Here is a 13,241-nt window from a genome sequence, read left to right as displayed (position 1 = left end):
AAAGTACATAATGTTTATTTTTCTTCACTATTGCATACATATAACTAACGAACTAACTCTATGGTCTATGGAACCCGGAGATTGAAAACCGCGTTCACAAAACTCTCCATTGATTTCTGTTCTTAACCAACTGTATAAAGTTTCTACTTTGTATTACTATTTCTTCGAGATCCATCTTAATATTGTCCCCCTCCCCCCATCTATACCTAGGTCTTCCTAATGGTAGTTTTCCAGTTGGATATCCATCAAAACTGTGAAAGCTTTTCTACTTTCTTCCATTCTGGCCACATAATCTGCCCACCGGAGCCTTCTAGATTTGATGACCCTAACAGTGTTTGGTAAAACGTTATAAATTATGTAGTTCTTCGTTATGAAGTTTCCGCCGTTCTCCATACCCATTCCTTTTGGGTTCGAATATTCGTCTCAGAATTTTATTCTCAAATACTTTGAGTCTGCGTTCGTGCCTCAGAGTAAGCGACCATGTTTCACAATCATACAGAACAACAGGTATTGTTATAAGCACAGGCACAGGCATGTTTTATATATTTTAAGCTTCAAATTCCTCGACAGAATTCGCGACGACAAAATATTTTGAACTGAATAATAACATGAATTCTCAGCTTTTAGTCGACATTTAATTTCTTCGTGATTATGGTTTTGATCTGTTAATATTGATCTTAGATATTTCAAAGTATCCATTTTATGAAAAGTATTATTAGATATTTTAACGCATTCATAATTTGCGGTATTACAATCCCGGTGAACTTCCATGTATTTAATTTTTTTCTGCATTTACTTCTAAACTAATATCGCTGCAAGCTTTTAATGAGATCTCTGCATTTCTTTCTATTGTTCTCCTATCATCCGTTATCAGATTTACATCTAAATAGTAAACATATAAATACTTAAAACAAAATGCTAAGCTTTTGAACAGTCAACAAATAGTCGTCAAACAAGATAAAAAAGAAAAAAATATAAAAAGTCAAGGAGTACCAATTTAAAATTGACACACATTCACACACCATGTTAGATAATCTATTTTTTTCTTTTTCCTTCTTTTTTATGTTGAAGAACACTCTAGAAACGTTGAATAACATTAGTAGTATGTGATGTAAGTATTCTTATTGTGAGGGAAAACTGTTTAGATAATATTATGAATTTACATCTTATAGTTAAGAATCAATACTCACTGACAGAGTCTGATGTTTCTTCATCCAAATTTGCTTTATCGACTTCTTTTCTTTTTTTTTTCAAGAATTTCTCTGAAATGTTAAAGAAATTAAAAGAATTATATAAATTTAATGAAGATCGGATCAAGTTGCTAAGTAAATAACTTTGGCAAATGGTTAACATTATATAATAAATTTGCTCAATTGACCGTGTTTATTTTTTTTTTTTTTTTTTCTTGCACGGGGAAATTAGTTTTATGAAAACATTTTATTCCCCTTTTTCCTCTTAGGAGACGTATTTTAATAAAAGTGTGAAGATAAAAATCAATAAGACACTCTATCATTGGTGTAAATTTTGAAACACTCCATCCTTCTAGAAAAGCCTCTTTTAATCTAAATAACAAGATAAAAAATCAACCTTATGGTGCATACTATGTCCCAAGAACCATTTCAAATAAGTCAGTCATTTTCCTGTGACACCGAAAAGTATGATTTAGACACTAATCTCGGTCATTTTGGACATTTTAAGATTCACCTCTCTAAACCCTCACACCGATGGGGGGCTGAATTTGAACATAAACAGCATGTTACATGTTGCAAATATTCACATGGCTATAGATTACCAAAGTTTCCTCTTCTAATGAGAAAATTGTTTAAAACTAAAACTTAATAATTTTTATTTTGTACTTACTGACTGATTTCATTGTAGGCGTGTTGTCTCCTTTAGTTTTGATTGATAATCTTTCCAACTGAGAATTCAATTTTTCAAAGAATTTATCTGACGTGGCTATGAAATTTGTGATGTAATTAACAGTGATATGAGTAATAAATCTAGGTCTCAAGCAGCGTTGCCAATACCTTGGGAAGTAACTCAAAGTAAGAAGAATGTGGATGAGGGCACTTCTTTTTTAGTTCAAGGGTAAATTTAACACAGCGAGTAGGCTTACGTATCTTTCACCAAAACGTACAAGGGTTTTCCATTGGGAAACAATTAACTATGGAAATTTTGTTGACGGAAATTCTGAAAGATGTAGATATTATTTGTATAACCGAACATTGGTGTGCACAAAACAATATAGAAACTATAAATTTACCAAATTTCAAGCTAGCAAGTAGTTTCTGTCGAGAAAAGAAAACAAGGGGTGGTTCAAGCATTTTTGTAAAACATAGTTTAAAATTTAAAGAATGCACTAAGTTTAAACATATAAACGATGAAAAAAATTTTGAATGTTGTATTTTGGAGCTCCCAGTGGAAAAAATTGTAATGATCTGTATATATAGGACACCGGATAGTGAAGTTGAAATTTTTGTGCGTAACTTAGAAGTAATACTTTCACATTATAGTGGTACTAAATACAGCCCAGTAGTAGTAGGAGATCTAAATATGGATTTTTTGAAAGATATTGATGTAAAGATAAAAACATTATTGGGTACGTTTAATTTAAAACATTTAATAAATAAACCTACTAGGATAACTCCAACCAGTATATCAGCACTAGATCAGATTATTCTAAACTGTGACCACTTGAGCTCAAGGGCGCAAGTGATTAGTACCGGATTTTCTGATCATGAAGCTCAGATTGCTGAAATATGTGATAAACGCTTCTCTGTAACTCAAAAGTGTAAGAAATATAGTGTAAGAACTTTCAAAGTTACAAGGGTATTCAGTAATCAAAATATCAATTATTTCAATTATTTACTTAGTCACGAAACATGGGAAGGTGTACTTTCATTAAACAACGCAAATGATATATATAATGAATTCATAAAAATTTTTGCTTACTATTTTGATATAGCTTTTCCTAAAATGAAACTCGTTTTAAAATCCCAGAAGAAGGGACAATGGGTTACTCCTGAAGTACTAAAAGCAAGTGCTACAAACATAAATTTACATAAACTTAGTAAGGTTTTTAAAACAGGTTGTGCAAAGTCCTACTATAAACAATATAAAAAAAGGTACAAGGAACTAATTAGAACGACTAAAAGGAATTACTACCAACTTAAACTTGCTTATGCATCGAATAAAACTAAAACCATGTGGAACATTATAAATAAAGAACTAAATGGTGGCAAAGAGACACCATATGTGGATACAATAATACATGAAGGGAACAGTGTATCAGACCCAAGGGAAAAAGCAGAAATATTTAATAATTTTTTTATAAATGTTGTCGCAAAAATTATGGATGATGATAAAGTAAATAAATGTAAACAGAATTGCCACAAAGTAGATACTGTAAATAGTTTTAAACAAAGTTCAAATAAATGTGAAAAAACAACCTTTCTACAGCCAGTATCAGAAGATGAAATAGCAAATATAATAAAATCTCTCAAAAACAAAAATACAGCTGGAATTGATGAAATCTCAGATAATTTATTGAAAAGATGTTTCAATCAGGTGACAAAGCCACTTTGTCATTTAGCAAATATATCACTTACAAATGGCGAGTATCCAGAAAAGTTAAAAATTGCGAAAGTTAAGCCCTTGTTTAAAAAAGGTGAAAAGCAAAACATAAATAACTACAGACCAATATCTCTCTTACCTGTCGTTGGAAAAGTTTTGGAAAAAATTATGTATAACAGGGTAATTAATTTTTTATTGAAAGAAAATGTTATCTCAACAAAACAACATGGCTTCCTTAAAGGTCGATCTGCAAATACGGCAATATTTAATTTCATTGAGAAAGTAAGAAATATTGTAGATAAGAAAGAAAACTGTATAGGAATCTTTCTTGATTTGTCTAAAGCTTTCGATACAGTACAACACAGTTTACTTTTGAACAAACTGGAGAACTGTGGAATACGTGGTAAAGCAAGGGACTGGTTTGGTTCGTACTTAAAAAATCGTAGGCAGGTCGTAGAAATAACGCATAAGAATAATAACATTGTAGAAAGCTATTTATCAGATGAATTATATATAAAACACGGAATTCCACAAGGATCTATTCTAGGGCCATTGCTCTTCCTTTTATATATTAATGATTTTGAGAAAAGCATATCTTCGGCAGATGTTACCCTTTTCGCTGACGATACCACTCTGCTAGTGAGTGGAAAAAATGAAAAATTATTGGAACAGAATGCTAGGCAAACATTAAATGAAGTATTTCTTTGGATGAAGAACAATAATCTTTTTGTTAATGTTGAAAAATCCATTGCTATAAATTTTCATAACAAGTGCAGTAAACCAATATACCCTAACCTATATCTGAACCAAAATAAAATTAACTATACAACACACTGTTCGTTTTTAGGTCTTACTATAGATCATAACCTGACATGGGAATTTCATATAGAGTCAGTTATCAATAAATTAAATAGAATATGTTATGCACTAAGGATTATTAGAAAGAAGGTAAATTTAAAATTAGCTAAAACCTTGTACCATTCGTGTTTTAACTCTATCTTGCAATATGGTATCATGTTCTGGGAAAATTCAAGTCAGAGATTTAATGTTTTCAAAATTCAGAAGAAAGCCATAAGAATACTTTGTGATAAGAAGCCGAATTTTTCTTGTAGACATTCGTTTAAGGAGGTCAATATACTACCTCTGGATAGTTTATATTTGTATCGTCTCTTTTTGTATTTGAAAGAACACTCATCGGCATTCGTAACAAATAAGGATGTACATAATCATAATACGCGAAATAAGAATGATTTTCATTTGTGTAATCACCGGTCAGCAATGTATCAAAAAAGTGTAAGTTATGGTGGTGTTAAGTTGTACAACATGTTGCCTATTGATATAAAGTATGAAGCAAATATGAAAAGGTTCAGACAAAAGTTAAAATCATTTCTATTAGAAAATTCTTGTTATACGATTGAGGAGTACGTAACTATCATGACAAGGTAATATTACTTTATTTTACTCATGTAAATTTTTTGTACATATGACGCATGTTACACTTACTTGAGGACATTCCTCGTACTTGTAAGTTCATACAAAAGAAATAAATATAATAAATAATATATAGATTATCAAAGTTTTCTCTTCTAATGAGAAAATTGTTTAAAACTAAAACTTAATAATTTATTTTGTACTTACTGACTGATTTCATTGTAGGCTTGTTGTCTCCTTTAGTTTTGGTTGATAATCTTTCCAACTGAGAATTCAATTTTTCAAAGAATTTATCTGACGTGGCTATAGATTACCAAAGTTTTCTCTTCTAATGAGAAAATTGTTTAAAACTAAAACTTAATAATTTATTTTGTACTTACTGACTGATTTCATTGTGGGCTTGTTGTCTCCTTTAGTTTTGGTTGATAATCTTTCCAACTGAGAATTTAATTTTTCAAAGAATTTATCTGACGTGGCTATATATTACCAAAGTTTTCTCTTCTAATGATAAAATTGTTTAAAACTAAAACTTAATAATTTATTTTGTACTTACTGACTGATTTCATTGTAGGCTTGTTGTCTCCTTTAGTTTTGGTTGATAATCTTTCCAACTGAGAATTCAATTTTTCAAAGAATTTATCTGAAAGAAAGCATATGTATGAATATCTTAAACTGAAACATCCTGCATAAGTAACGTAAAACCTAGAAATCGGAATCATTTGAAGAAAAGTGATATATTAGTTACTGTTTTATTATTATTTAGATTTTTCTTTGCCTTTCTTAATATTTTTTTTTCATCAACAAAACTGGATTTTATTTATGTATGACTAAGCTAAGGCCAGCTGGGACACTCGCCCCCCAAACCCCGTGTTTGCTCGGCCTATAACCTAGCATCTCATATATATCGCCCTTTGCTTTAACAGTGAATTTCTTGCATTTGCTTTAATATTTCCTCCATTTAGCCATGTAGGAGCCTCGCCTCCAGAACCCCGAGGACCTAAGAACCCCGGCCTACAGCGTCGCATCACATATCTGTTACCTTTCTTTCAAGAGTGAATTTACTCCCTAAAATAAAGTAGTCTATTTTGTCAACGACAATATGCATTTTATTTTATCAACGACGACATGTCCATAAGGAACAACAACCTTGATAGAAACAGAAAAGATTATCAAAGTAAGGACATTACAGTTGAATATACTAATAAGAGCTGGTAAGTCCTGTTATACCCGTTTCAGATCGGCCTACGGCCTCGCACCTATTAGACCCATAATTCTATTGAATTTGAGGTTTATTTTTCTATTTCAAATACCTAAAAAAAATATTTTTTTTATCCCAAGAAAACTTCCATTTAAATAACACGAAGATTTTTCATTTCCCTTAAAAATTAAAAATATTATGTTTTGGCAATTATCCTGTAGGTGAGTCCCTAAAGGTTAGAATCATGCCAAATTTCATCATTCTAATCCTACCGGAAGTGGCTGAACATTTTGAGGTGTTGAAGATGTCCCATATAAATAACATGGGAAAGATTTTTCAGTTGCCGGCAAAATTCCAGTGAAGTTGGAGTTTTAATATTTTGTGATTTACTTAGGTAACGCTAACATAAACCTAGAAGCATACCGAATTTCAATTCTTTATTCCGATTCCAAGTACCTAAAACATGACTTGTAGACCCAATAAAAGATCCATTCAAATAACATGGAGAATTTCTTCATTTCCGCTTTAGACCCCTAAACATTAGAAATATTAACTTTGGGGCATTTTCCTGTGAATTAGTCACGGATGGCTACAATCATATCAAATTTCATCTTTCCACGTCAACCGGAGGTGTCCCGTTATTTTATGCCAGTGGGTGAGTGAGTTCATGTACTTTATATATAGTTAGGATATTCATTATTACTGCTTCATATGAGATTCATTAAATATACGAGGGGCACCAAAAATCTAGAAGAAGATAAATATAATTATATTTGTTGCTAAAAATGAAATTTTATTACTGCTTATAGTAGACAAACACAAATAAAGACAAATGTATTCAGTTCAGCAGTGTATAAACAGGTCACTGACAAAAAGTGTTTGTTATCTTAAACTTTCGTGGTGAATTTTAGAATGTTCTGATTTTCACCAAAATGACTTCTTCAAAGAATAACTTTTTTTTGATATTGATACCGATACTTTTGTTTTTCTTTTCGTTATTTTCATGTACCGGTACATTTAAAATTGAAGAAACGGGAAATATTTACTTTGGCTATTTCATTATTTTTTTTTCTTTTTTTAATTCTTCGATTCAGTAATTTGGAGCGTCTAGTATCAAAATTCGCCACATCCATTTAGCTTAGTTTCGAGTAATGTTGCAAAGCGTGCAGTGAATTTCCATATATACACGTACAAAGTTCCTTATTTGAACTAGTTTGTTAGTATGATATCCTCAGCTTTTAAACAAAATACTGTCTCCATGCAATTCCTTTAGATCAAACATACGAAAACGATATATAACTCAATTTCGATAAAAGAAATGGATTTGGGGGCTTTTGATACTAGGCGACTCATTTGTTCTTTCGGTTCCGAAGGATAGGAACGGATTAGCTTAAGGTTAGGTAAGTTTTGACCCATTTTTAGAAAATTGAACGGAATCGAAAAAAAAAATCACTGAGTCGAAGAATCTAAAAAATTAACGAAATGGCCAAAGTAAAGTCTTGCCGAAGAAAAAATGTCTTCTGTTAAGAATATCTTCAACTTGGCTTCTTAATATATATATATATATATATATATATATATATATATGTGTGTGTGTGTGTGTGTGTGTGTGTGAGTGTGTGTGAGTGTGTATAAACTATGGAAGTATTGTTCGGAGAACCGTACTATTCCTTGCTTGCTAAACTTTCCTTTGAAAAAAGTACAAATTTGGAAAATAGTGCACTGGTCCTGGTCAAATGTCCTTATTTGTGTCTTTGCTGCTATTTCTGTATAGTTTTACGAAATATGAAATAGTAGAAACTAATTCTAACTATAGTTTTAACCATAAACATAATCATTTTCTCAAATATTAGATACTAAGAATTGGTCATAATCTGTTCTACTTTCTTGCCTCGAACTTCTATCGATGGCAGCCATTTTCTTTGTTCTAATAAAAGTTTTTTTTTTTTTAAATTAAAGTTTAATATTATGTCTCATAGTTTTACGCTTTAATCTAGTTTTGCATTTTGTTTTGTTTTCGTCTTCTTGCAAGGAATAATAATTACTAGATGTGGCTTTAGTAAGCCAAGTCGACTATATTACTCACATTTTTTTATAATGTAAAATTGATTTAACAAAATGGCCGGTCCAATATAGACTAATGGTCGGTTATAAGTAGACTTGATTTTCACTATTTATTATGTATTGGAAGAAAATAGGCGGTGCAAATATAATTAAGGTGTTCTAAATATTTTTATAATTGTATCAAACTATAATTGGTGTAAAGTAGAAATTGATTAAAATTAAAATAATAATAAAAAATGAGAGCAAAGCTCTCTTATACTTAGCTTCTTGGTTGCCATTTTGATGATCTAATTTTTTAAACAGAAGGTTACATACTAGCATATGTTTATAACGTATTAGGACTTACACGTGTCTTCGTCTTCATCTTCTTCGTTTCGTAGACCCTCTATTTCTTTGTGAAGTAATTTCAAAAGTGCAGGAACCTCTTTGTCGCCTAATGCTGCGGAAACATAAGAAGTATTCAAGTAACAAAATTTAAAGGAAATCACTCATGTGAAATTGTCTATAATAGCTAATCGTACTAATCAGAAGGCAACTCATGGATATAAATAAGGAAATATTTCTAAATTTTTGACACATTAGTTTTCCAATTTCTGCTTTTCGTGTTCCTTCTTATAGTTTATTTTTCCACAGTATGCTTAACAGATATTTGACACGAATTTCTCACATTTTCAAAGTGTGTAAGAGCAATAGAAAAATTAGATATGGAGAGCACTGTCTAAAAAAAAAAAAAAAAAAAAAAATTGTGAAATGGATTGGTAAAATTTTTGAAAAATGAAATGAAATCTTTGAATTTTACGTCCCACAGTTATGCCGGTTAGGCTAAAGGAGACGATGATTATGAGAAATGAATGAAATGGTGGAATGAAGAAAGCGAGAGGAAACGGGAGAACCCCGAGAAAACCCACCTACACGGTGTTTGTCCATCACAAAGTTCACTTGGCGGGAGCAGGGTTTGAACCCGAGACCCCATGCACTAGAGGTGAACGCTCTACCACTGAGCCACCGCGGACCCAGGTAAAATATTTGAGCATGTTACGTTCAGCTCAAACTTATGTTCAGCTCAAAGTATGGTAAAGATCCTGCCAGTAGGCCTACTATTTATGAGTGGCATAAGGGTTTTAATTGAAACTGGATGTTCGGTAAGACACAACAAATCTTCCGGTCGTCTCCGTACCTCTGAAGACGTTGTAGAGCAAGTGGGACAAAGCTTTGTGAACAGACCTACAAAATCAACCCGGCGTGCTTCTCGACATCTGGGCGTCTCACACATGACAGTTAGGCATGTGTTGAGAAAACAGTTGCATATCAAACTATACAAAATTACAAATGGTGCAAGAATTAAAAGACACTGATAGAGTTGTTCGTAAGGAAATTTTGTTTGGCAAGAAATCGATTTCAGATGGAATGTATACCGTATCAGTAATGAAATCCAGATTGAACCTTTTAAGTATAAGGTATATATATATATAAAAAAAAAAGTTGATGTATTTTGCTACAAAATGACACTAAACCATGTCCGTAAGCTAAATAAATAAATAAATATGAGATTTCAAGTTATAAAGTCCTTTTTTATGCACTCTGTATATTGTGACGTAACTATAGCATCGCTATGGGATATCTTTCAGAACTGTAGGCTAATTATCATGTCCGAACATGTTAATAATCCATTTCATAGCATTTTTAAGTTTTAATACATAAGGTCCTTCAAACTTCAAGTTTACCTTTTATTTTACATTTATTCTGATAGCAAGGAAAGTTTGTTTCGAATGACTTTTAAAGAGCAATCGCTGATTGATGATACCACATTTCCCTTATTTTTTTATTGCACAATTTACAGAACGACAATATAAATCAGCCATTTTAAATGATGTGTCGCGACAGAACCACTCGTGTGCTGAGAGATAGTTACGAAACTACAATCCACGCTTTATAGAAAAGTTTATTTGTATCAATCCATTCGATAAGGTAACAATCCATGGGGTCCCTGGTTCGATGTCACCAAGTAAACTTTGTGGTGGACAAACACCGTGTACATGTGTTTTCTAGGGATTCTCTCGTTTCTTCCCATTTTCTTCATTCCATCATTTCATTCATTTCTCATAATCACGGTCTCCTTTAGCCTAACCGGCATAACCATGGGACGTAAAATTAAAGATTTCATTTCATTTTTTCGATTAGGTAATAGTAACTATTTTGAGTTATTTGAGAGTCAGGTTGTTCCAGTTCCGCAGGTAATGTTTCTTTATGAACAAAACTACAAAGTAATTTGTCATTAGTTGTGCAATAAATCGATAATAAAATAAACATATAATAAAATAAATAAATAAATTAATTAATTAATAATAAAATAAACACATTTTTGTTTCTATGCTGTAGGATTTTAAATTTAACAGTTAGTGTTCCAAAAACTGAAAAAGATTTTAAAAATGCTTATATAACTAATAAAATTAAAAATGATTGGGAGTTTAAATAAGACGTTCGAAAGCTTTAAGAAAAACCTACGACCAACATGAGATGAAAATAAATAACTAACTAACTAACTCTATGGCCTATGGAACCCGGAGATTCAGTGCCGCGTTCACAAAAGCTCTCCACTGACTTCTATCCTTAGCTAATTGCATCCAGTTTCTACTTTGTATTCCTATCTCTGCGAGATCCATCTTAATATTGTCCTCCCATCTGCGCCTAGGTCTTCCTAATGGTCGTTTTCCTATGGGTCTACCAGTCAAGACTTTGAAAGCGTTTCTACTTTCTTCCATTCTAGCTACGTGACCTGCCCACCTAAGCCTCCTAGACTTGACGACCCTAACAATGTTGGGTAAACCGTATAAACTATGTAGTTCCTCGTTATGAAGCTTCCGCCATTCCCCATTCTCGTTCCTCTTGGGTCCGAATATTCTTCTCAGGATCCTGTTCTCAAATACTTTCAGTCTATGTTCTTCCCTCAGAGTAAGCGACCATGTTTCACAACCATACAGAACAACAGGCATGATTATCGTTTTATATATTTTAAGCTTCAAATTCCTCGACAGAATTCGCGACGACAAGAGATTTTGAACCGAATAGTAACACGAATTCCCTGCTTTTAGTCGACATTTAATTTCTTCGTGAATATGATTTTCGTCTGTTAATATTGATCCTACGTTTAAAAATCTTAAACTAGAAATACAATTATTGAACAAGGCCACGTTTATTTTTTGAAAAGCAATAACTGTGTAAGAGTTTCGCCAACTAACTGAACATAGTGGCTTTATCAGACACTGTCATATGCATACCAGTATCTGACGAAGCCAATATGTTCAGTTAGTTGGCGATTTCTGAGACTGTGTCTGACGAAGCCAATATGTTCAGTTAGTTGGCGATTTCTGAGACTGTGTCTGACGAAGCCAATATGATCAGTTAGTTGGCGATTTCTGAGACTGTGTCTGATAAAGTCAATATGTTCAGTTAGTTGGCGATTTCTGAGACAGTGTCTGATGAAGCCAATATGTTCAGTTAGTTGTTGAGTTCTGAGACTGTATCTGATGAAACCAATATGTTCAGTTAGTTGTTGAGTTCTGAGACTGTATCTGATGAAGCCAATATGTTCAGTTAGTTGGTGAATTCTGAGACAATGTCTGATGAAACCAATATCTTCAGTTACTTAGCAAAACTGTTACACAGTTATTATTTTTAAAAATAAACGTAGCCTTGTTTACTGATTTGTATTTCTAATTTCAGTTATTAGGATGGCGAAGATAATATGAACCAGTTAGTTGTTTAAAAAACAAAACAATGATTGATCAAACGAAACAATCGGTGACAAACATAGAAGCAGAAGGAAAGAGAATAAAACAGGTTAATAGTTTTCGATATCTGTGAAGACATATTAGTAAGGACATGTAATGAATATGTAAAACTAAAACAAAAAAAAAAGTTTATTTTCTCATTCTAGAATCACAAAGCTTCGTGGATTATTATACTCTAGGGACAGAAGAAACATGAACATTAAACAAATTATATTTTCAACTACTGGAGATTTTTTTAGAAAAAGAAAGCTGGCCTAAAGGAAAAATGAACCAAGAATGTGTTAGTCATGCCTATTGTTCTGTATGTTTGCGAAGTGTGGTCACTTACTTTGAGGGAAGAACGTAGACTGAAAGAATTTGAGAACAAGATCCTTAGCCTATGGCCATAGTGGATCCGACTTTCACCGATTTTTTACTCTGCCATACTTTGAAGAAATCGGTGAAATAAACAAATGTATTGAAGGAAGTGTACGTGGTCATATTGGCGCCCACATGGTCTGGCGACTACGGCCGACTTCTACCGACCACCGATCGAAAACAAATTATTTTGTTTTTGTCGTCAGGCTACGCCAGACTAGCGGGTGGTTTACAACTCATCGCAAGTATTGAGACTCCCATTTACATGTTACAGCAAGCTGTTCTTCTGCTGATATACATTTTCGAAAATTACTTTGCTTGTCTATGCGTCCTCGGATCTTCTGTAAGATGTGCCGAAATGTATCCTGTTCCATTCTGAAGTACTGAAAAAACTTCTGTGACTGATCCACCAACTTTGGAAGTAGCATGTGAAACTCGCCATATTTCTCTCTTTCTTAAAAAATAGTATTTATACATTCGCTCCTATCTTCCTCTAAAAGTAATATTTTTAACACAGGATTTTCTAATAGCAGCAATTCCTCGCCCATACTGTATCCCATAAGAAGACAGACTGATGACGGATCGGTTGCAGTGTGACCAAGCAGTCGGCTGACGCGGTCTGCCGACCAATCGGCCGTAATCGCCAGAGTGAAAAATCAGATGCACTGTAACCGTAGGCTTAGACGAATATTCGGGCCCAAGAGGGACGGGAATGGGGAATGGCGCAAACTTCATAACGAGGAACTACCTAATTTATACCGTTTACCAAACGTTGTTAGGGTCATTCATTGTCTAGGAGGCTCAAATGAACAGGTCATGTAACCAGA

General features: G+C 32.8%; 2 protein-coding genes across 2 annotated transcripts in view; both read right to left on the bottom strand.

Moving 5' to 3' along the window:
• Positions 1-5,292, bottom strand: part of LOC145692684 (uncharacterized) — a 279,895-nt gene extending 274,603 nt beyond the window's left edge. Inside the window, exons 1-2 of the mRNA XM_081768066.1 lie at positions 5,212-5,292; positions 1,191-1,262 (exon numbers count right to left, since the gene is read on the bottom strand). Of these exons, the coding sequence (XP_081624192.1) occupies positions 1,191-1,262; positions 5,212-5,224 (85 nt within the window). The 5' untranslated portion in view covers positions 5,225-5,292. The remainder of the gene's footprint in view (positions 1-1,190; positions 1,263-5,211) is intronic.
• Positions 5,293-5,534: 242 nt separating this feature from the next.
• LOC145691573 (uncharacterized) overlaps positions 5,535-13,241 on the bottom strand; it is a 97,721-nt gene continuing 90,014 nt past the window's right edge. Inside the window, exons 8-9 of the mRNA XM_081766982.1 lie at positions 8,613-8,705; positions 5,535-5,644 (exon numbers count right to left, since the gene is read on the bottom strand). Of these exons, the coding sequence (XP_081623108.1) occupies positions 5,535-5,644; positions 8,613-8,705 (203 nt within the window). The remainder of the gene's footprint in view (positions 5,645-8,612; positions 8,706-13,241) is intronic.

This window comes from Thermobia domestica, chromosome 8 (assembly GCF_964235325.1).
Source record: "Thermobia domestica chromosome 8, izTheDome1.hap1.1, whole genome shotgun sequence".
Classification (NCBI taxonomy): domain Eukaryota; kingdom Metazoa; phylum Arthropoda; class Insecta; order Zygentoma; family Lepismatidae; genus Thermobia; species Thermobia domestica.
The sequence above is the reverse complement of the archived record's forward strand: the minus strand, read 5'-3'. Positions and strand labels throughout refer to the sequence as shown.